This window comes from Microtus pennsylvanicus, chromosome 2 (genome assembly GCF_037038515.1).
Source record: "Microtus pennsylvanicus isolate mMicPen1 chromosome 2, mMicPen1.hap1, whole genome shotgun sequence".
In the NCBI taxonomy this organism is placed as follows: Eukaryota; Metazoa; Chordata; class Mammalia; order Rodentia; family Cricetidae; genus Microtus; species Microtus pennsylvanicus.
Genome location: NC_134580.1, coordinates 33723606 through 33744811, shown reverse-complemented (window position 1 = coordinate 33744811; position 21206 = coordinate 33723606). Strand labels below are relative to the sequence as shown.

At 43.7% G+C, this 21206-nt stretch overlaps 1 protein-coding gene across 2 annotated transcripts in view; it reads right to left on the bottom strand.

Moving 5' to 3' along the window:
- Nckap1l (NCK associated protein 1 like) overlaps positions 1-21206 on the bottom strand; it is a 41997-nt gene that overhangs the window by 18942 nt on the left and 1849 nt on the right. For both annotated transcript variants that reach the window (XM_075960868.1, XM_075960867.1), the window contains exons 3-18: positions 20313-20405; positions 17245-17301; positions 15241-15383; positions 13544-13634; positions 13320-13457; positions 11880-11928; positions 11637-11793; positions 6524-6580; positions 6159-6255; positions 5045-5154; positions 4770-4902; positions 4349-4430; positions 4127-4185; positions 3779-3924; positions 2330-2462; positions 1933-2052 (exon numbers count right to left, since the gene is read on the bottom strand). In XM_075960868.1, coding sequence (XP_075816983.1) covers positions 1933-2052; positions 2330-2462; positions 3779-3924; positions 4127-4185; positions 4349-4430; positions 4770-4902; positions 5045-5154; positions 6159-6255; positions 6524-6580; positions 11637-11793; positions 11880-11928; positions 13320-13457; positions 13544-13634; positions 15241-15383; positions 17245-17301; positions 20313-20405 — 1665 coding nt within the window. The remainder of the gene's footprint in view (positions 1-1932; positions 2053-2329; positions 2463-3778; positions 3925-4126; positions 4186-4348; positions 4431-4769; positions 4903-5044; positions 5155-6158; positions 6256-6523; positions 6581-11636; positions 11794-11879; positions 11929-13319; positions 13458-13543; positions 13635-15240; positions 15384-17244; positions 17302-20312; positions 20406-21206) is intronic.

Sequence of the window (21206 nt, the reverse complement as noted above, 5' to 3'; positions counted from 1 at the left end):
CTCATGAAAACAGTTACAGTTCAAAATTCTCAAAATTCACATGTGTTCAATATTTTTTTCTTGTTTTTTTTTTCTTAATTATGTGTATATGTATATTCCTTGCTCCAGCTCAAACATCAACCCTGCCTCTCTCCCTTCTCCAGCCTCAGGAAATCACTTCGAAACTTTTAGAACAGAAAAGTGCCACACAAGAACATTAGTTTTGTTATTTTGTAGTCACGCTTCCTATTCTTTTTTTCAATTTATTTTATTATATATAGTGTTCTGTCTACATGTTTGCCTGAACGCCAGAAGAGGGCACCAGATCTCATTAGAGATGGTTGTGAGCCACCGTGTGGTTGCTGGGAGTTGAACTCATGACCTCTGGAAGAGCAGTCAATGCTTTTAACCTCTGAGCCATCTCTCCAGACACCCTCCAAATTCAGTCAGTTCAATAAAATAAAATAAAATCCACCTTGATGGACAAAGATACACTAATATGAAAGTATTTATTATTGATTCAGAAATCAATATCCAAAGATGTAACCCTATTAGTAATCGCACTAATAATTATTTACTCAAAACGTTAACTCTGAAGGGCAACACTTACTTGTTTACAACAGTTCTGGGAGCAAACAATTATTCACACAAGGCTTAGTCATTCCTGACACAGCACTGAGTAAGCCTGTTTGCCGTGAGTGTAGTAGACAGTCATAGCAAACAAGGAATACAGCTGGAAGTCTCCTCATCTGCATGCTGTGCATCTTTCACGCCTGTATTTGTACTTCCTCCCCCTTAAACTGGGACATTGCCGAAGGCAGCGGTCATGTACCTTCTTTCTTGATCCTCACCCCAAACCGTTAGCCTAACAAGTTAGTGATTATTAAGCTTCACCCAGGAGCCAACCTTTATCGACTGCTTTGTATACCAAATATTTAGTGAGCTCTGTCCCATTTAACCCTTACTACACCTCTGGGAAGAAAATAACTGTATCTTTTCCTGATACATTAGAAAATGAAAAAGCTGAGTAGTATGGTAACTGTCTGTCTGTACTCACACACACTCCTTATTTCCGCTCCTACCAAAGTTGCTACTTTCTGACTCAAACACGAAAAGGGTAGGTAGTCTGGGAAATTCAAGGCTCTGGGGATGAGCAAAACTAACTCATTCATTATGCCTAATTTTCTGAAATGTAGTTGATCTAATCATGACCAGGTGTTATGAGTCAGTCAAGGCAGGAAGAGGAAAAAAAAAAAACAGAAAACAAGAATGCAGCCCAGGGGATCGGTACTGAAAGGCTTAAGAATCTCCAGTAAGTTGTAAACTGAGATACTGATGAGCAGAAAGAGTAGACAAGACAGAGATCTGGGGTCATTGTCCCACGCATGTATGCACCACTCAAAGAAGACAAAATTTATCTCCCAAAAGTCTTCAAATAGAGCACAGATTTGAGTGGAGTTTAACCATTCAAGTAAGAGTATTTTTAAGTGTCTCCATCCACTGAGCATACCCAAGCCACCACCACAGGTCCTGTGCAACCAAGAATAATCCAAAATCACAAACTCACTTAAAACACTAGGGCTTTTTGTGTGTGTGATTGCTATTTCGTAACTCAGGTGTGGAGTTGTCCACATGAACTTCGTAGATAGCTATGCCAGGTCACAACATCAAATGGTTGTACATTGTGATTCTAATCCCAAGAGAGTGCTTGGAGTAACTAGACTCAGAGAGGAATCCTGCCATAAACCAAATCCCTACCCCTGCTTAAGAAAGAGAATTTGTAAGTTTGAGGCCAGCCTGGTCTACAAGACTTAGGACAGGCTCCAAAGCTACAGAATAAAAACACTGTCTTGAAAAGAAAAAAAAAAGAATTTGGCCTGTGAGAGAGAAACAAGGGTGGCTGAGGAAAGGCCCTGAGGAAGAGAAAGGACACTGGACCAGGATGAGGGCTACCTGCTCGCTCAGCTTCCGTTGCTCAGCACAGATCTCCAGCACACAGTTGCTGGTCTGCTTGGCCAACTCTTCCAGGAAGGCATTGCAGTGATGAAGACTGTGGTTCTTCAGGTGAGTGTACTGTGGGAGAGGACCAGGAGAGAAGTGAATCACATGAAGACCACTTCCCCTTTCCCACACTGCCCTTTACTCCTTGCCTAAGCCATCCTCTCCTAAGGAAAAAGAAACAGAGACCAGAAAGAAAAGTTACTTCTCTATCAAACCGAGATATTTGGGGACTCATCCACACACTCATGCCTGTTCCCTTCCTAGGATCAAAATCAACCCCTGGAACTGTGCTTTGATAAACAAAGAAGAGGCTCGAGAGCGGTCAGAACTTGAAAGGCAGGATATCCACCTCTTCTGGGCACATTTCATGAGTGCAGTGGACAAAATGGGCACAGATCAGGGGGAATGCAATGGCGTATCGAAGCATGGAAGGTTCCTCCAGCGTCACAGCAAACATCTTCTCAAAGGTACGGAGATGAAAGCTGTGGAGAAAGAAGATTGAAACCCACGATTTAGAAAGCAGACCCCTTCAACAATGTTCTTCTTTCTATTTGCACTCTTCCTACTTTCTATCCTAGAGGAGAGAGGGAAGCAAAGAATCTTAGCCTTTCTAGGGTCTTACAGTGGCTTCCAGGGCAGCCTGATGATCACCTTCCCTTTCCTGGACAAAACTTACAGTCCTTCCCTGGCAACCATCCCTCTAACTCAGAAGTTCCAAACTCACATCCCCTCAGAATATGACACTTGGGCTCCAGAAACCTCCTTAGATCAACTGCATGAGACGTGCCTTTCCTTCAAGAGGACTATGTTTATGTGTGTTTAGCATGTGCGTATTATAGCTTTCCATTTCAATAGACAGCAAAGAGCAGACATGACAATTGTGTTTCGATTTTTAGAGTTCCACATCACAGTGGTCAACTAATTATCGCCAGGTTTCATCTGTGGAAGACAACAAAGCATCTGTTCTTTCTCCAACCTCCTATTCTCCAGCTCTCTCAACTATTTCTTACTTTCCCAATACTAAACCTCTACAAATTCATGGTATTTTATTTTATTTTATTTTGGGTTTTTGAAACAAGGTCTTTTGGGACTCACTGGATAGCCTAGCCTGGCCTAAAACTCACAGCAATCCTTCTCCTACAGGTCCCAAGTACTCATGTTTCTTTGTTGGGGAAAGTTTCCTTATATCCCATTCTTTCCCTTAGTTCTGTAAGTAGTCATAAATGACCCTGAATTCCTGATCTTCCTATCCCTACCTTCCAAGTACAGAAATTATAGCTATCTGCCACCATACCTGGTTTCATGTTTTTAAATCTAAATATCATGACTGGAGAGATGGCTAGGTGGTAAAGAGTGCTTGCTGCTCTTCCCCAGAACCCAGGTTCAGTTCCCAGCACTCTTATCAGATGGCTCACAAACACCTCTAATTCCAGCTCCAGAGGACCCAGCACCTTCCTCCATTCTTTGTGGGTACCATACCCAAGTGGCATATACACGGAGACATACATTCATACCCATAAATGAAAATTAATCTTTGAAATTATATGTCCTAAAAATTCAAAATACCAAAACAACAGAAAAATAAACTAAAGAAGTTTACAGGAGAACATGGAATACAAGTTCTCCCTAGAACTTGGGAGGCAGAGGCAGGCAGATCTCTATGAGTTCCTGGCCAGCCTGGTCTACAGAGTGAGTTCCAGGACAGCTAAGGCTGTACAGAGAAACCCTATCTCAAAAAAACAAACAAAAAAACAAAAAGATCAAAGGGACAGACAATTAAGTCAGAACTAAGACACACCAGAAAATAGAAAGATCTGAGGTTTCCACCAGCATTTTCTCTGCTGAGTCCAGCATCTGGGAGTGAAAGACGATGAGGTTCATGATCTTGGCTAGGTCAGGATTCTCATGCAGGTGCAGAGGTGCCTTCAGCACACTGGTGTAGGCCTATGGTTGGGGTTGGGAAGAAAAACAAGAGAAATGGGATGAGCCTTGGGGCTGTAACCTGATCTGGGTGTTGTGTCCTGTCTAGTCAGTGGTTTCCCAGGATCACTCAGTGTCTGAAGCAGAGCTTAACAAATTAAAAATGAGGAGACTTGTGGAAGACAGGAACCTGAGGATAGGGGCCACTACAGGACAAGAGCCTTACCTGTAGGCGGAACCAATCCAGCCTCAATCCAGAAAAGTCAAATTTCTCTTCATTATCAACTGTAGAAACAGAAGCAAATGTAAAAGGAAATAATCAAATAGCACCTGGCACCTGACTGCACAGAATGGCAGGCCTCTTCTGAGTTTTCTTACCCAATGCTCTGGCTGACCAACTCTATTTGCCCTCCTAAGTGCCCTGACAAGTCCACCTCCTCCCAGTTACCTTGCTTGAGACTCAGAGTGGACAGGGTGCTAACGAACGAGGACATGATGACGGACTCCTCCTCTGGACACACAGACAGATTCTAAAAGAGTAAGAATACTGTCAGTGCTCACAAGTTCACCACAGTTCACAAGTGCAACCACAGGCTCAATCAGTGTATGAAGACAGAGGAACTGTTGGCTGCCCCAAACAGAAGAGGAACACAGAGCACTGCCCAGCGTCCCTACCATACAGACTCCCATTTCTCATTATGTTTTCTCTCCTCTTGCTTAGGGGGAACAAACCTGCTGAAATTATTCATCTTTAGTGTACACCAGTTTTTTTAACATCCAGACTACAGTCATTCAGCCAGAGTGGCTCCAGAAGGAAAAACTACAAGGTGTCATGCTTGAGTCTCCAAAGTGTCATCAGGGGAACACACCTGAATGATGTCACTGAGCACAAGGACGTCAAACCTGGCCAGGTACTGGATGTGGTACTGCTGAATCACTTTGATGTGCCGTCGGACCAGAGCCCTGACCTCCTCCAGCAGGAAGAGGAGCTCTGCAATGGACCTGTGGAGATGTGACAAGGGCAGACACAGACATGGACAAGACCATGAGTGGAGGAGACATGCGCTCATACAAGGCAGGGATCGAAATGTCCCCTTACTCCCCTCTCCCAGTCTAAGGACAAGGTTCTTGGGCAAATACTAACGAGTCAGCATAGTCTTCAGGGGTCTTAGTCTTGGTAACATTTTCTGTATGACGAACCAGCCAAGTAACCTCATCACGAATGAAAGACAGGGCCATGAAAGCAAAAAGGGCCTAAGAGAGAACAAAGCCTACTGGAAGTTTCTACTTAAAAAAATGGATTTTAGTGTTAGGGCTATCGTTCAGTTGATAGAGTGCTTACCTGTCTGGTACGAGGCTCTGGGTCCAATCCCCAGAACAGAAAACAGTAAATTTTAAGCACAGAGAAAACGACTGAAATTATCTGTATGTGAATATGATTACGGAGCCATACCAATAACATTTAGAAACAAGCACACAGGCACAGAGAGCTGAGCCATGTGACACAGAATCAGACATACATATGTTGGCCCTGGTTCACAGTCAGTACTCCTCCCTCCCCACAAAATTAAATTTTAGAAATATTTAATGGGTATTGAGATGACTTAAAACAGAAAGCAAGCTCTGTCGTCAATTAATTTACACTCAAACGGAAGCCAGGCCAAGCACACCAATAGCTGTTAGGCGGCATTCTATGATGGTGCCAAGGAGGACACGAAACACTGAGACTTTGAGAGTCACAAGCACAAGAGACTCAGAAAGGGGGCAGGAGAGACAGCTCCATTGGTAAAGTACTTGTCACAAAAGCATGAGGATCAGAGTTCAGTCATGCTGGAAGTATAAAAAGACAAGATCTCCTGAGTAAATCGGGAGCATGGGGACCTTGGGAGAGGGTTGAAAGGGAGGGGAGAGGCAGGGAAGGGAGCAGAGAAAAATGTAGAGCTCAATTATACTCAATTAAAAAAAAAAGCCATGCATGGTGACATGCACTCATCATCCCAATGCTCAGGAGACTTCCAGATCCCTGAACTCACTGCTCAGTCAGCCTTGCCTAATGCATGAGTCTCAGGCCAGTGAATGACTCGGTGGACAGCGTCTGAAGAACAGCACCTGAGGGTGTCCTCTGACTTCCACATGCATGTGTGCTAACATGCACATTTACACGGGGGGAGGGGGGGACTTGGAAATGCAGTTCCATGAATGCTAAGTTATCACCCACACATCATTGGTCACTATCCCTCCCCGAACAATTCTCTTGCCTTAGGACCCAGCAGGCCTGGTTCATCATTTAACACAGTCTCCAACTCCTTCACGGCTACCCGAAGAAACTGCCGACGCTGACAGTGAAACTGGCCACTGAGGGAGGAAAGTGGAAAGTAGGAAATATTGTCTTTCTCTCCCGCACAAGCTGCCCAGAAGCAGTGCAGAAGAGAGCTGCAGCTGAGGAGGTTCAGTGCTAAACTCAAACTTGGAGAGAAAATACAAGCATCTGTGGGGGCCACAGGAAGTCCGTGGGGGTGAGACCACAAGTCGGGAGAGATCTCAGGGTGCCACAGTGAAAACAGAAGTCTGGGAGACTCCTATCCCAGCCCCTCCGAGCACTTACCCCGAACCCCAACTGTACCTGTTTGCAATGGCATGCTCCTTGCTCTCCTTGATGTCTGCCACCCGCTTACCGTACCTGGAGATCGACAAATCAAGCACAGCAGGGCGTCACGCCACCACTGGTAAGTACGGGCACCCTAACGAGCAGCATTGTCACCCACTCTTCTCACCCTATACAAACAAGACTCTCAGCTCGGAGCCCATCCTGCTCTATGCTTCATTCTGCAAAGACAATTACTATAGGAGCGAAGCCAGGCTGTGATAATGCATGCTTGTCATCCCAACACTCAGGAGGCAGAGCAGGAAATTCATGAGTTTAAGGCCAGCCAGGGATGTGTACAGAGAATCTGTCAAAAGAGAATGAAGGGAGGGTACAGGAGCTAGGAGAAGAAGGGAGAGGAGGAAGAAAGAGACAAAAAGCAAAGGAAAGAAGACAGCGCACCGCTGCAGGAGGGAAATGACTTCTCACACTGGGCCCCGGCTGGCTACCTTCCAGTCAACCACTCTTCCAACTTTGACTGGGATGAGGAAGGGAGTCATAAATATCATTTGTAGTAAAAACCATCACCACGGCTCTCACTCCTGCCTGCTCCGGGTCACCCACTTCTCTGTGACTCCTTATCTCCCTCTCTTGTGGCCTATTTCTCCTCTGTGACACAAGTTCAAAGCCTCTGATTCTGGAAACCCTCACTTGAACCTGTACTTCACCCTTCCCCACCCACCAGCTCCTCCAGGACTCCTCTCCTTCACCTCTCACTGACCCTTCCCTTCTCGCAAGGCCTTTAACACTGAACAATCCGTTCCTCTGAGGTCAATGTGAACTTTTGAATCACCAAATTCAATAATCTTTTTTATTGTTGTGGTTCATCTGTAATACTTGACCATATCTTTTTCCTATTAGAGACCTGCACCCAGAATCCCACAGTAAGTGGCCTCGGCTCTCCACTGTCTTCCTCATTCTCTGGCAGCTACTGGCAGCGACAGGGAGATTCTAGAACCTCTCGCTTCCCTTCTCCACGCCTCTCCTATACTGAACAGCATTAGAATTAAAGGCATTTGAAATTGAAAACTATCTTAATTAAATCAGGATTCAACTCTACAGCACTGCTAATGGATAATTACTTCAACCTCCATCCAGTACAGGGCACTCAGGAGGCAGAGGCAGGCGGATCTCTGTGAGTTCGAGGTCACCCTGGTCTACAAGAGCTAGTTCCAGGACAGGTTTCATACACAAAGAAACCCTGTCTCAAAAAAAAAAAGATTAAAAGAGAAATAGACTGGGGATATAGCTCAGAGGTACAATGCTTGCCCAGCATGAGCAAAACCCTGGGTTTGTTCCCTAGCTTGGGAATGGGGAAAAGAAATAAAATTTGAAGTGTGTTGCCTTCCACATCTGAGAACTTACCCTACAGAAACATTTGAATATGTTCACAAAAATATGTCAATGGATAGTCTCTAAACCATTTGTTTAACTTGGGAGTCAGAGGCAGGGGATCTCCCTGTGTTCGAGGCCAGCCTGGTCTACATAGAGAGAGTTCCAGGATATCCAGGAAACATAGAGAGACCTCATCTCAAAAAACAAACATACATTCAAACAAAAAGCATTTGTTTAAAATGATCTCTTTAAATGAAAACAGTTCAATGTTCATCAACAGGAAATTAGGGAACTGCTCAAGCCTGCTCGTCACCTGCTTGGTGACCTCTGATAGGTCCCTGGAACTGATCAGGTAAAGGTGGAAGGAGAGAGCAGACACCACGAAATTGTCTTCTGACCTCCACTGTGAAAGCTCCTCCCCCACACCACATCCACCCCATATTCACACACACAATAGGAAATTTAAGCCCTATAAGGCACACACCTTTAATGCCAGTACTCAGGAGGCAAAGGCAGGCAGAGCTTTGTGAGTTCAAGACCAACCTGGTATACTTGGGAATTTCAGGCCAGCCAGAGTTAAACAGTGAAACCATGTCTCAAAAAACTCGGTGTGTGTGTGTGTGTGTGTGTGTGTGTGTGTGTGTGTGTGTGTGTGTGTAAGACAGAGAAAGACTGGGTAAATAAATACATGATAGAATTTTGTTCAAAATTTTTAAATTTATTTTTATGTGTATGGATGTTTTGCCTGCATGTATGTCTGTGCACCACATGTGTGCATGGAGCCCAAGGAGACCAGAAATGTCAGATACCATGGAACTGGAGTTACAGATGGTTGTAACTACCATACGGGTGCCAGGTCCTCTGGAAGAGCAGCCAGTGTTCTTAACCACTGAGCCATCTCTCCAGCCCTCAACTATTAAAAAGAATAAGTCTCAGCCAGGTGCCACGGCTCATTCCTGAATCTTAGTATTCAGAGGCTGAGGCAGGAAGATTGCAACAAGTCTGACGCTAGCCTGAGTTATAAAGTCAGACCTCTCTCACACAAACGATAAAAGAGAGTCTCTATAAACTGATGTTCAAAGATATCTAAAATATAGTAATAATTAAATAAATAAATCTGTAGATATAAAGTTGAATGTAGAGCCAAAGCTTTCCCAAAACTTCTTACATAAGGTTGAAAACGCATGCATACTTTTGTATATGTACACACGCATACAAACACACACACGTAGCACACACATCAGACCATTCTGGGGGGGGTAAGGCTTCATTATTTTACTTTTCCAGGTGCAGTATTTGCCAACAGAAATAAATGTAGGAACCGGATCCTTCCCTTAATCCTATACCTTCCTTCTCTTGTAACTCATTCTCCCTTCACAGTGACACCGAGTTCATTCCTTATCTTCCACTTCCTCCTAAATCTACTGAAACCAACCTTCAGTCTCACCACTCAACTGATGCTGCTCACAGGACACAAAGATGGCCTCTGTGGCCAAGCTCAGTGAGTTTTCCAGCCCTCATCTTTGTTCTCATCACACCGTCTAGCACATGATGCCAGTCCTTCCTCCTTGCACACTTTCTTCCAGTGGCTTGATTTTCCTGCCTCTGACGCTTAAATATCAATGTTCTCAAAAGTTCTGTCCCCAATCTTTTTCTTAAACAATCAGACCTATTCATTCTCAGGGCTTTGATTATGACGTCACCAGTTGTCATCTAGTCCAGATAGCATGATTAGTTACTAAATCACACAGCAAGAGGCCCAACATACATAACCTGTATGTCCTACAGACATTTCCAATTCAGTCTGTTCAAAACTGAATCCACAGGGCTAGAGCAGTGGCTCAGTAGTTAAGAGCACTTTTGGGGGCCCCACCCCCCACATACAGGCTCACAACCACCTCCAACTCCTATCCAGAGGACCAGACACTCTTCTGGCCTCCAAGAGCACTGTACACACTTGGTACACCGTCACATTTTCATGCAAAACATTAATACACATAAAATAAAAATAAACTAAAAGTCTAAAAGTTGAATCACAGTCTTTCCCCACACTTTCTGTAGCTCTCATGCCTCTACCCTAAGGAATATCAGATGCTTATTCCAGAGAGTCTGACTTCCTCAATTTCTCCTCATTTACTAAATTAATCCCTGTCTCTAGCACTGTCTTTCCCCCTGGAGCCAAAATCTCCTCTAAGATGCAAATCTGATCCTTTCAACTACTTCATTTGAATTCATTCAGTGGCTCAGGATCCTTTGGAGCCCTGACTCAAACTCTAGGGCAGAGCTTATGATATTCCCGTTCACTGCTCCGAAACTGGCTCACAGCCCCACCTTCGTAACCCACGCTGTCCCAGCTGAGCAACTTGAACCTCTGCGCACATTGTTCACTTGCCTCAAAGGCTGTAAGCGTCAAGCTAGGTATAGAGGTGAACACCTTTTAATCTCAGCATTCAGGAAACAGGAAGATCTCTGTAAGTTTGAGGCTAGCCTGATCTACACAGTAAGTTCCAGGACATCCAGAGCTACATAGGGAAACCCTGTCTTCAAAAAGAGAGAGAGGGCGACATGGAGAGAGAGAAAAAAGGGGGGCAGGGAGGCTGAGTTTCTTTGCTGAAATTGTTTAACTCACGTCTGCCTGTCTGCTGTTTTCTTTAGATCCCACAAAGCCAGTGCAAATGCCCTTAACGCCCTTCCTGCTTACACAATACTTTGTGCTTACGTATCACAACCCCTACCCTACTGTATCACAAGTGTGCCTATTTTCCAACAATTTGCAAAATTTTATTTTTTAAGGTAAAGGACAACTTTATTAGGGTTTTAGAGAGAGGAGAAGGCAAAAGAAGAAGCAGGAGGGGGAACAAGTCAGACAAGCTCTAAATCTCAGCAGCTACAGGGAGGAAAGCCGTATGAGGAACAGAAAGTGCCAGGCCATTTGAGTTAGAAGTCAGACACACAGTAAACAAGCAACCTCATGGCAAAAGGAGTGAGACTAAACTTCAGGGAAAGAGTAGGGACGCTCATGTTAGGGAAAGCACATTAAAAACAGAAAAGAAAAAGCTAAGCTTTTCGGAGTAATTCAGCAGCTGCTACTTTTTATTCTAATACGGTCTCTGTGTAACACCTGTTGATCTTCCTGCCACAGATGCTGAGTGCTGGGGTTACTGGTATGTGCCACCAAACTCAGTTTAAAACATTAGAAAAAAAAATCAAGTGTATAACACAATATACCAGATCTTTTTCCATATGCTTCACATACTGGGACTCTTCAGAACACTATGAGGTCACAGATTTGACATCATTTTGTTATGGTCTGGTGTTTTGTTTGTGCCTACTTGATTTTGTTTTGATTTTGAGATAGGGTCTTGTATAGTCCAGACTGGCCTGAAAATCACTGTGGAACAAACCAGGGCTGACCTCAGACTCTTGGTCCTCCTGCTCCCAGCTCCCTGACCATAACCAGATGGGAGGTAGTGCTTTATTTACATTTTACAGATGAGTAAATCGAGACAAGCATGGTGACACTAAGTAACCTTCCCAGGATCACACGGCCAGAAAGTGGCTCTTGAATCCAAACCAGACAGTCTAGTTTCACATATCTTAGTAATCTATCTATCTCTAATATCCCAAGAAACACCAACAAAGAGAAGATATTTGATAAATATTTCAAAGTTAAAATTACTCCTTACCACTCATACTTTGGGAAAAGAAATGTTGATGAGGCCATAACTCTTAGAAGACTGGTTTGTAAGTCACTCACCCTTTCAAACTACTGAAGAGGTCCTCAGTGACCTTGTGGATTTGCAGCACATCTTCCCGGATGAGGGTGATGTACAGGGAGCCCTGAAGACACAGCTTCCACAGCTGTTGGCACTGGCTGTTGGAGTTGAGGCACCCATGACAAAGAAGAAACCCAACTGCAAGTGGATTGGAAACAAAGGAAGGCTTTTAGTGCGCTCCTAGGAGTGCTGCATGCCCTTTCCCAGATGCTCCCACAACTTACTTACGATCCATCGCTCCATCACTTCCGCGGACAGATACTCACAGGCCATCTACGAGAAGCAGGCAGAGAGAACCAAGTAGCTGTTTAGAATATAGAAATTAAGGACAGAGCCAGCAAAATGGCTCAACAGTCAAAGGAGACTGCTGCCAACCAGACAACCTGAGTTTAATGTACAGAACCCACAAGCAGACAGACAGAACTGATCCCCAAAAGTTGTCCTGTGACCTCTGTACTTGTGCTCCACCCACACGTCACGAAGTAAATAAAAATGTAATTTAAGACGTTTTAAAATAAAAGTCTGGGGGAACTCATGCCTAGCATACACAAGGCCCACGGTGAAATCCCCAGCACTAAAAACAAGCAAAAACGTTTCTTTTACAAGAGTGGATTAAGGTGCTTTGATAGACAACAGCTAGGGAAGCTGCCATGAAGGAAAGCAGGCCCTGGAAGGGAACAGAGAGACAGAGGACATAGTAGAGGCAAAGAACAATGTTGGGCTGGAAGGAAGAACAAATAACATGGTGGAAGGACATGACATCTCACCAACACTGAGATATCTTCAGAATCTCCCTCTTCTTCCACTGTGCACACTGATCACACGGGACTCACCCGTGACCTCTCAGCCTCAGCTATAAATTTGTGCAATATCACTCTCTATATCTCTGAGACAGAGTCTCTCACTGAATACAGAACTCACGGCTGACTGACTTAGCTGACGAGAAGCTCCAGTGGGACCTGTCTCCACTGCCCAGTGCTGAGATTACACACGTGTCCAGTTCTCATACGGTTGCTAAGAATCTGAACTCAGGTCCTCACATCTGCATAGCAATCCTCTCTACACACCTCACCCCCACATGCTTTATTGTTTTCGGTCTTTTGAGACAAGTTCTTACTATATAGTCCTGGCTGGCATCAAACTTGTGACAATTCTTCCACTTCTGCCTGCCAAGTGCTGAGATTACAGAATATACCATATCTTTCAGGACTATAAATTCTTTGAGGGAAGGTGTCAGGCCTATCACAGATGAATAACAACATTTATTAATCAATTCACTCCTGATGCAAATTCCTTCTTATGCCTAACTACTCCATTTCTTTTTTGTTTGGGTTTTGAGTCAAAAACCCTGCTAGAGCCTTGGCTGGCTGGGTACTTGCTACGTAGCAGAGCTGGCTATAGCCATGTAACAGTCCTCGTGCCTCAGTCTCCCGAGAGCCAGGGTCATAAGTATTTGTGCCACCACACCACACTGGCTCGGTTTCGCCCATTTGTTAATTCATGTACATACAAACCCTGGCTCAATCAGAAGCACAGCATCAGTCATGACTTTCTAGCTTAGAAAGGGACCAACCTAGAACAGAGCCCAGACGAATGCTGAAACAGCCCTGGGGCGCACCTTCCCGATAGAGGACCTTAGCAGAGAAAGGAAAAGGGGAACTCACTGTGTCTGAATTGGCAGGGTTGATCATGGCTGGGGGGCTACTGATGAGGCTTAGAAGTTGGGCACTGCGCCACTGCTCAGCACCCTGATTCCTCCGAACAAAAAGGAAGTATAGAGAGAGAAGGGCTCCACTCACAGCCTGTGAGGAAAAAAATAAACCCTTAATGTAAAAGATGGAAAGAATGCTTCTGCCTGCATGATTCTCCTCTCTCTGGGGGAGCTCACCTTTGTGTGAGGTCCAAATTCTTCAGTCAGCTTCTTCAGAGGATGGTCATACTCTAATACCATCTGGCCCAGGCGAGCAAAACTGGGGTCACTGGAAGAAGCAGAAGAGAGAAGAGTTATGGGCTTTTCCATAAATATGTAGAGGATAGTGTATATGTGTGCAAAGAAGGCATTCCCTGCCCTTCCAACGACAGAAATGCTAACTTGGGAATTACACATACTGATGCCCCACTATAGGCATACCAGTGGGCAGTGGTGACACATGCTTTAATCCCAGAACTCAGGAGGCCAGCTTGGGCTACAGAGTAAATTCTAGAACAGCCAGGAATGCACAGAGAAAACCCTGTCTTGGAAAAAGAAAAACTGAAAGGAAGGAAGGAAGGAAGGAAGGAAGGAAGGAAGGAAGGAAGGAAGGAAGAATGAATGGACAACATGGTTTTAGACGGATCCATGAAAGTTTCTCCCTTGTGGGCAGACAGAGCTAGACTCATAATAGCTACTCTACAATTCTGCATTTGCTAGTCTGTATCAAATATGCCTGGATCCATTCTTTGAAAATCCCAAAGGGGAGCTAAGCATCCAAAGCTTATCCATTGGCTAAAGCTTGTGTCAAGACACACATACAGACATGGGATGGAGGACAGAATTACAGATAATCCAACATCCATTTCTATTTGGTTTACAATTATCCTTAATAGGAATTATCTTGCATTTCTTACCTCGAATGGCTTAACCTTACTGTTATTTGTCCTACCAATACTAAAAGCAATTGTCTTTGCCTTTTATAATAACTGAAAAGCAAAGGCCAGTCCAGGAATATAAGTAGATCAGAGATAATGCAGAGTGGATAATCCTCTGGCATTCGGTAGTTAACTACATGTGAAAGGCTGTCTTATTTTGCATGGGATACAACATGGATTATAGGTTTTCATATGAGAAATCATGATAACGAATACCTTGTCTACGTTCACTTTTTTATTGCAATTACTTTTTATTTCAATTGTTATTTTTTCTTTTAATACAATTTTATTTTTTAAATTGACAGAATTACACATATTTATCATGTGTGCCATGTTTTACAGTATGTATACACTGTGGAATGGCTCAATAAAGCTAATTGACACATGCATGACCTCACATAGTAATCACTGGGTGCTGAGCACATTGGAAGGGCACTTGCTTAGCAGTTCCCAAAATAAGAAGGCTGCATTTGACTGTCTTGTGCTACCATATAACACCAATTACGTTTTTTATTGTTTTTATTGAGCTATATATTTTTCTTCACTCCCCTTCCTTTCTTCCCCCTCCCCTTCTACTGTCTCCCATGATCCCCATGCTCCCAATTTACTCAGGAGATCTTGTCTTTTCTCCTTCCCCTGTAGATTAGATCCATGTATGTCTCTCTTAGGGTCCTCTCTGTGGCCCAGGTTCTCTGGGGTTGTGACCACCCACTTCTTACAGCACCATATGAGGTTCATTTTGCTTGTTTGGTTGGTTGGTTAGTTGGTTTTTCATTTTGTTTTGTTTCTTGTTTTTGTTTTTGTTTTTTGAGATAGCCCTCTCTGTCCTGGAACTCACTCTGTAGCCCAGGCTGGCTTCCAACTCAGAGATCTGCCTGCCTCTGCCTCCCTGATGGGAATGAAGGGGTGGCCACCATGGCCCAATACATGTGAGTTTCTTTACCTCCCCTAACTCACCTGTGCCCATGCAGCATCTCATGGGCACAGTTGTACATGCCGATGAGTAGCCGGCGGTCCTCGATTCGGGACAGGAGTAAGATGACTGAAGTGTAAGTCACAATCAAGTCCAGGTAGCTCCGAGTGAAGTCAAAATTGAGATTCTACAAGGAAAATACAAGGAATCTAAAAATCAATATGGCCAATTTACCTGGACCACCCCTGCTTCTCCGACCATTCCCTACAGCACTAAACAGACTCAATGTCTATTAGAAGTAGGAACCAATAGTAGATATTTTTAGAAGAAAATTGAAACAAAAGTTAGGAGCTAAATATGAGTTCAAGATCCTGAGGAACCTGGAACATCACTAGCCCATAACCACAGCTGCTCAGGAGACTGAGGCAGGAGAATTACAAATTTAAGGCCAGCTTAGACAAATTAGTGAGACTCTCACAAAATAAACCTTAGCCAGGCATGGTGACACACACCCTTAAAACCAGCACTTGGAAGGCAGAAAAACAGGTGGATCTTTAAGTTCAAGGCCAGCCTGGTCTGCAAATCAAGTTCCAGGACAGTCATGGTAAAATAGAGAATCCCCATCTTGCAAAAAACAAAAACAAGAGCGGAAGGAAGAAAAAAGGGAGAGAGGGAGGGAGGGAGGGAGGGAGGGAGGGAGGGAGGGAGGGAGGGAGGGAGAAGAAAGGAAGGAAGGAAGGAAGGAAGGAAGGAAGGAAGGAAGGAAGGAAGGAAGGAAAGAAAGAAAGAAAGAAAGAAAGAAAAAAAGAAAGAAAGAAAAAAAGAAAGAAAGAAAGAAAAAAAGAAAGAAAGAAAGAGACTGGGAAGGCAGAGGCGGAAGGATCTCTGAGTTCGAAGCCAGTATGGGCTACATAGTGAGTTGCAGGACAGCCAAGGCTACACAGAGAAACCGTGTTTGAAAAAAATAAAAATTAAAAAAAAAAGAAGTAGGATCAAAACCCCGTGCCATTGTCCTTGGCTTCTCATCAGCCCTCATTGTTCGCCATGTTCAGAGTCCAGTTTTATCCCATGCTTTTTCAGTCACAGTCCAGCTGGCCTTGGTGAGCTCCCAGTAGATCAGCTCCACTGTCTCAGTGTGTGGGTGCACCCCTCATGGTCCTGACTTCCTTGCTCATGTTCTCCCTCCTTCTGCTCCTCATTGGGACCTTGGGAGCTCAGTCCAGTGTGGGTCTCTGTCTCTATCTCCATCCATCACCAGATGAAGGTTTTATGGTGATATGCCTAGATATGGACGGAGGGGGGAGGCCCTTGGACTTTCCACAGGGCAGGGAACCCTGCCTGCTCTTTGGACTGGAGAGGGAGGGGGAGAGGAGTAAGGGGAGGGGGAGAAGGGTGGGAGGAGGGGGAGAAGGGTGGGAGGAGGGGGAGGGAAATGGGAGGCTGGGAGGAGGCGGAAACTTGTTTTTTTCCTTTTCTCAATAAAAAAAAAAATAGAAGAATTTAAGTCAGTAGCAGAGTTCTGGGCCCTGGAGTACACAGGGCCCTAGCTTTAAAGCCCAGTACAAAAAAATAAACAAAGAAGGATACAAAGAAACTAGGAAATAAGGTACTATTGGTGGATTAAAGGAAGGAAAGTAAAAATACTGCTGTATAATTTTGTGTTATTTAAATCACACTGAAGATCAACTTACTATTTAAAAACATTTAACCTTAGCACATTTTAAAAAACATTCATAGTACCTAGTAGGGACATCAAAGTGGCTCAGTAGGTGAAAAGCATTGCCGCCAAGCCCAGCGACCTACAAGGGAGAGAACTGACTGACTTCCACATATGTGTTGTAGCACGTGAACACACACACACCCTCCCACCTAAATATACACAATAAATAATAAACACACATTTTAATTTAAAAAAGAATCGTAGACCAGAGAAGGAACAAATAAACAATCATTCGTCCAATTCTGTCCCACCCTTCCTTGCCTCAGTGTACACTAGGCCTTTTCTTTAATTTTCTTCTACAATAGAAAAACATTACAAAGACACTTACGATATCAAAATGACACTGGCAGGCATCGATGGTGTTGAGAAGTTCATAGACGTGATCCTGGGGGCAGTGTGAGAAAGAAAATGAGTAAGACAAGGTGATTTGTCTTACTTGTGCTGCCAAGACAGGAAGTGGGGTAACAACTTCCCTAGAGACCCTCCTCCTCACAAGCCATCTGTGACCCTCCTCAGGACACCCGCTGGTCCCACCGGCCACAGGCACAAGGCACTGATGCTCATGAACAGAACGTGTCTGACTTAAGGTCCCCGAGTTTGGCTTTTTTTTTTAAACATAGTTTCTCGGCATAGCTCTGGCTGTCCTTGTACTCACTCTATAGGCCATCTGGCCTTGAACTCACAGAGATCAACCTGCCTCTGCCTTCCGAGTGCTAGGATTAAAAGTATGCACCACCACGCCCAGCTAAAAGTTTGGTATTTGTTAAAAAATAAAACTGACATTCTTTTTTAAAGAACAAGAAAAAAGGAATTTGAAAGTTCCATACAAAGACATGATAGTGTTTAAGAAAACAGTAATGCTTTTTTTATTTAATTATTCTAATTTGCTTAATTATTCTAATCTGACAACAGTACACTGTGTGCACATATCAAATGATCACACTATATCCCAGACATTTGTATAATGTACATTAATTATTTTTAAAATTAAAAAAAGCTCAGAAACATTAAACCCTTGTTGCTGAATCCTTACAAAGATTAAATGGCCTTTAGTAGCAATTTATACAACTGGTTCAAATTTGGAAGCAACCCAGAAAGCAGGAAACAAACAAACTGTTTGTATGTGCACAATGAAATAGTTCTCAGCAAAAGCAGGCAGTGGATCTTTAATACATGGAAGAATATAGATGAATCTCAAAATGCAAAGGACACATGCTGACTGGACTCCACATTCTAGAGAGCAGATTAACAGTTGCCCGAGACCAGAAGTACAGGATAAGTAAGAATTGACAAGAGGCAGGCGCGCATCGCCTTTAATCCCAGCATTCAGGAGGCAGAGACAGTTGGATCTCTGTGAGTTCGAGACCAGTCTGGTCTACAGACAGAGTTCCAGGACAGCCAGAGCTATGCAGAGAGCTTGTCAAAAAAAGAAAGAAAGAAAGAAAGAAAGAAAGAAAGAAAGAAAGAAAGAAAGAAAGAAAGAAAGAAAGGAAAAAAAAGAAGAAAAAAAGAAAGAAAGAAAAAAATAACACATGTTCAACATAAAAAATTAGAAACTAGCCGGGCGGTGGTGGCGCACGCCTTTAATCCCAGCACTCGGGAGGCAGAGGCAGGCGGATCTCTGGGAGTTCGAGACCAGCCTGGTCTACAGAGCTAGTTCCAGGACAGGCTCCAAAGCCACAGAGAAACCCTGTCTCGAAAAACCAAAAAAAAAAATTAGAAACTACAGACAGGCTTAATTCTAAATAAGGGTGGTGGTGTTGCTGTAATACGTCGGTATTAAAGACACGCTGAGTGTGGGCTTTCCCTGGGCTCTGGTGCTCACGTTTGTATGAGCTTTACTCACTAAGCCATCTCCCCTCCCCCATTAAAAAACAACACTTTATGTGTTTGTGTGTGTGTGAGTGTATTATGTGCACCATATGTTTGCAGGTGTCTGTGGAGGCCAGAGAGGATGTTGGATCCCCTAGAACTGAAGTTACAGTGCAGCGTACCAAACCCAGGTCCTCTGAAAGAACAATAGCACTCTAAACCACTAAACCATCTCTCCAGCCCTTCTACCACCAATTTTTTTAAAACTCTCATAATACTAATATTCAGAAATTCCAATCTTCTGTATATGCATATTATTTATCTATGTAAATATACTATTTTAGAGACTGATTACATCTTAAACTGCATTGTAATTTTCTCTTAACATTAAAGAATATATAAAGGATATTTTTGAATGACAACTAATTTAAACATACATTATCACTATGGCAGACTAACATTTGAAATGTTTAATATGTTTATAATAAAATACGGAGAAAAATTCTAATGTAATAAAGGTGTGGCCTATATAGAAATCTCCTAACACTCAACAGCAAAAACTAAACAAAACTGATTTAAAATGTACAAAGAACTTAAAGGAGATATGTCTCCAAAGAAGATATATAAATATCCAATAAAAACAATAAAAGAAGCTGGGCAATGGTGGAAGACATCTTTAATCCCAGCACTTGGGAAGCAGAGGCAGACAGATCTCCTAGTTTGAGTTCAGCCTGGTCTACAGGATGAGTTCCTGGATAGACAGGGCTACACAGAGAAACCCTGTCTTGAAAAACTTAAAAACAACCAGCAAACAAATATAATAAAAGGCACTCAGCATTGCCAATTAGCAAGACTAATTACAACAGCAACAAGGGTGTAGCTGAGAGGTGGAGCTTTGCCTAGGATTTGTGATAGGTTTGACACCCACTGTCCAAAAGGCAAAAAGCAACAATTGTTAATCACAATATCAGAATGCTGATAAAATATATCCCATATGCACTGTTGGTAGCCAATTAAATGGTACAACCACTGTGGAAAAGGAAAAAGAAAACACAGCAGCCAAGTCCCGCAGTTTTCCTCTGACCCCCATGCACACAGCACAGTGAATGCGCACCCACGTTCACGCACATGGTAATGATAAGTTCCACTTATAGATATCTCAAAGAAGAATTGAAATCAAGATCTGGGGGCTGGAGAGATGGCTCAGTGGTTAAGAGCACTGCCTGCCCTTCTGAAGGTCCTGAGTTCAGTTCCCAGCAACCACATGGTGGCTCACAACCATCTGTAATGAGATCTGATGTCAACAATGTATACCTAATAAATAAGTAAGTAAATATTTTTTTAAAAAACGAATATGCTGGATAGTGGTGGCACATGCCACCAAGCACATCCACTTTTGTAACTCTGGAAATAAAAATATGGTATTTCATATACAGCTCATCAACAGTACAACTCAGACATCATTACATGTCAGTGCCTCGCTCCTCTTTTCTGTCAAGAACTTGAGGTGAGCAACGCAAATGAGCAACTGCTAAGAAGGCTGAATCTCTGAGGCCCAGGTCGACACCGGTACGAAGGACTTACCCGAAACTCCATGACATCCACAAACGACTGGTAGTAGTTGTTGAAACATTTAATTATGTCAGTTTTTTCACGATGTACTGGTCCTAAATGTTGCTGAGAGAAACACAGATGAAATAAAACATGTAAAATAAAAAAGTGACTATAATTAGGAGTACTACTCATTCTTTTTTTGTACGGTTGATTTTTTATTTTGTCTTGCTTTTCGAGTCAGGGTTTCTTGTGAAACAGTCCCAGCTGTCCTGGAACTAGCTCTGTAGACCAGGCTGGCCTTGAACTCACAGAGATCTGCCTGCCTCTGCATCCCAAGAGCTGGGATTAAAGGTGTGCGCCAATGAAAGGAGACAGAGACAGAGTCCCACATTGGAGCACCGGACTGAAATCTCAAGGTCCAAATCAGGAGCAGAAGGAGAGAGAGCACGAGCAAGGAACTCAGGACCGCGAGGGGTGCACCCACACACTGAGACAATGGGGATGTTCTATCGGGAACTCACCAAGGCCAGCTGGACTGGGCTTGAAAAAGCATGGGATAAAACCGGACTCGCTGAACATAGTGGACAATGAGGACTACTGAGAACTCAAGAACAATGGCAATGGGTTTCTGATCCTACTGCACGTACTGGCTTTGGGGGAGCCTAGGCTGTTTGGATGCTCACCTTACTAGACCTGGATGGAGGTGGGCGGTCCTTGGACTTCCCACAGGGCAGGGAACCTGACTGCTCTTCGGGCTGATGAGGGAGGGGGAGTTGATTGGGGGAGGAGGAGGGAAATGGGAGGCGGTAGTGGGGAGGAGGCAGAAATCTTTAATAAATAAATTTAAAAAAAGGGACAGGACCAACAAAAAAAAAAAGGTGTGCGCCAGCACCACCCAGCTCCCCAATCATTCTTAAAAAGACA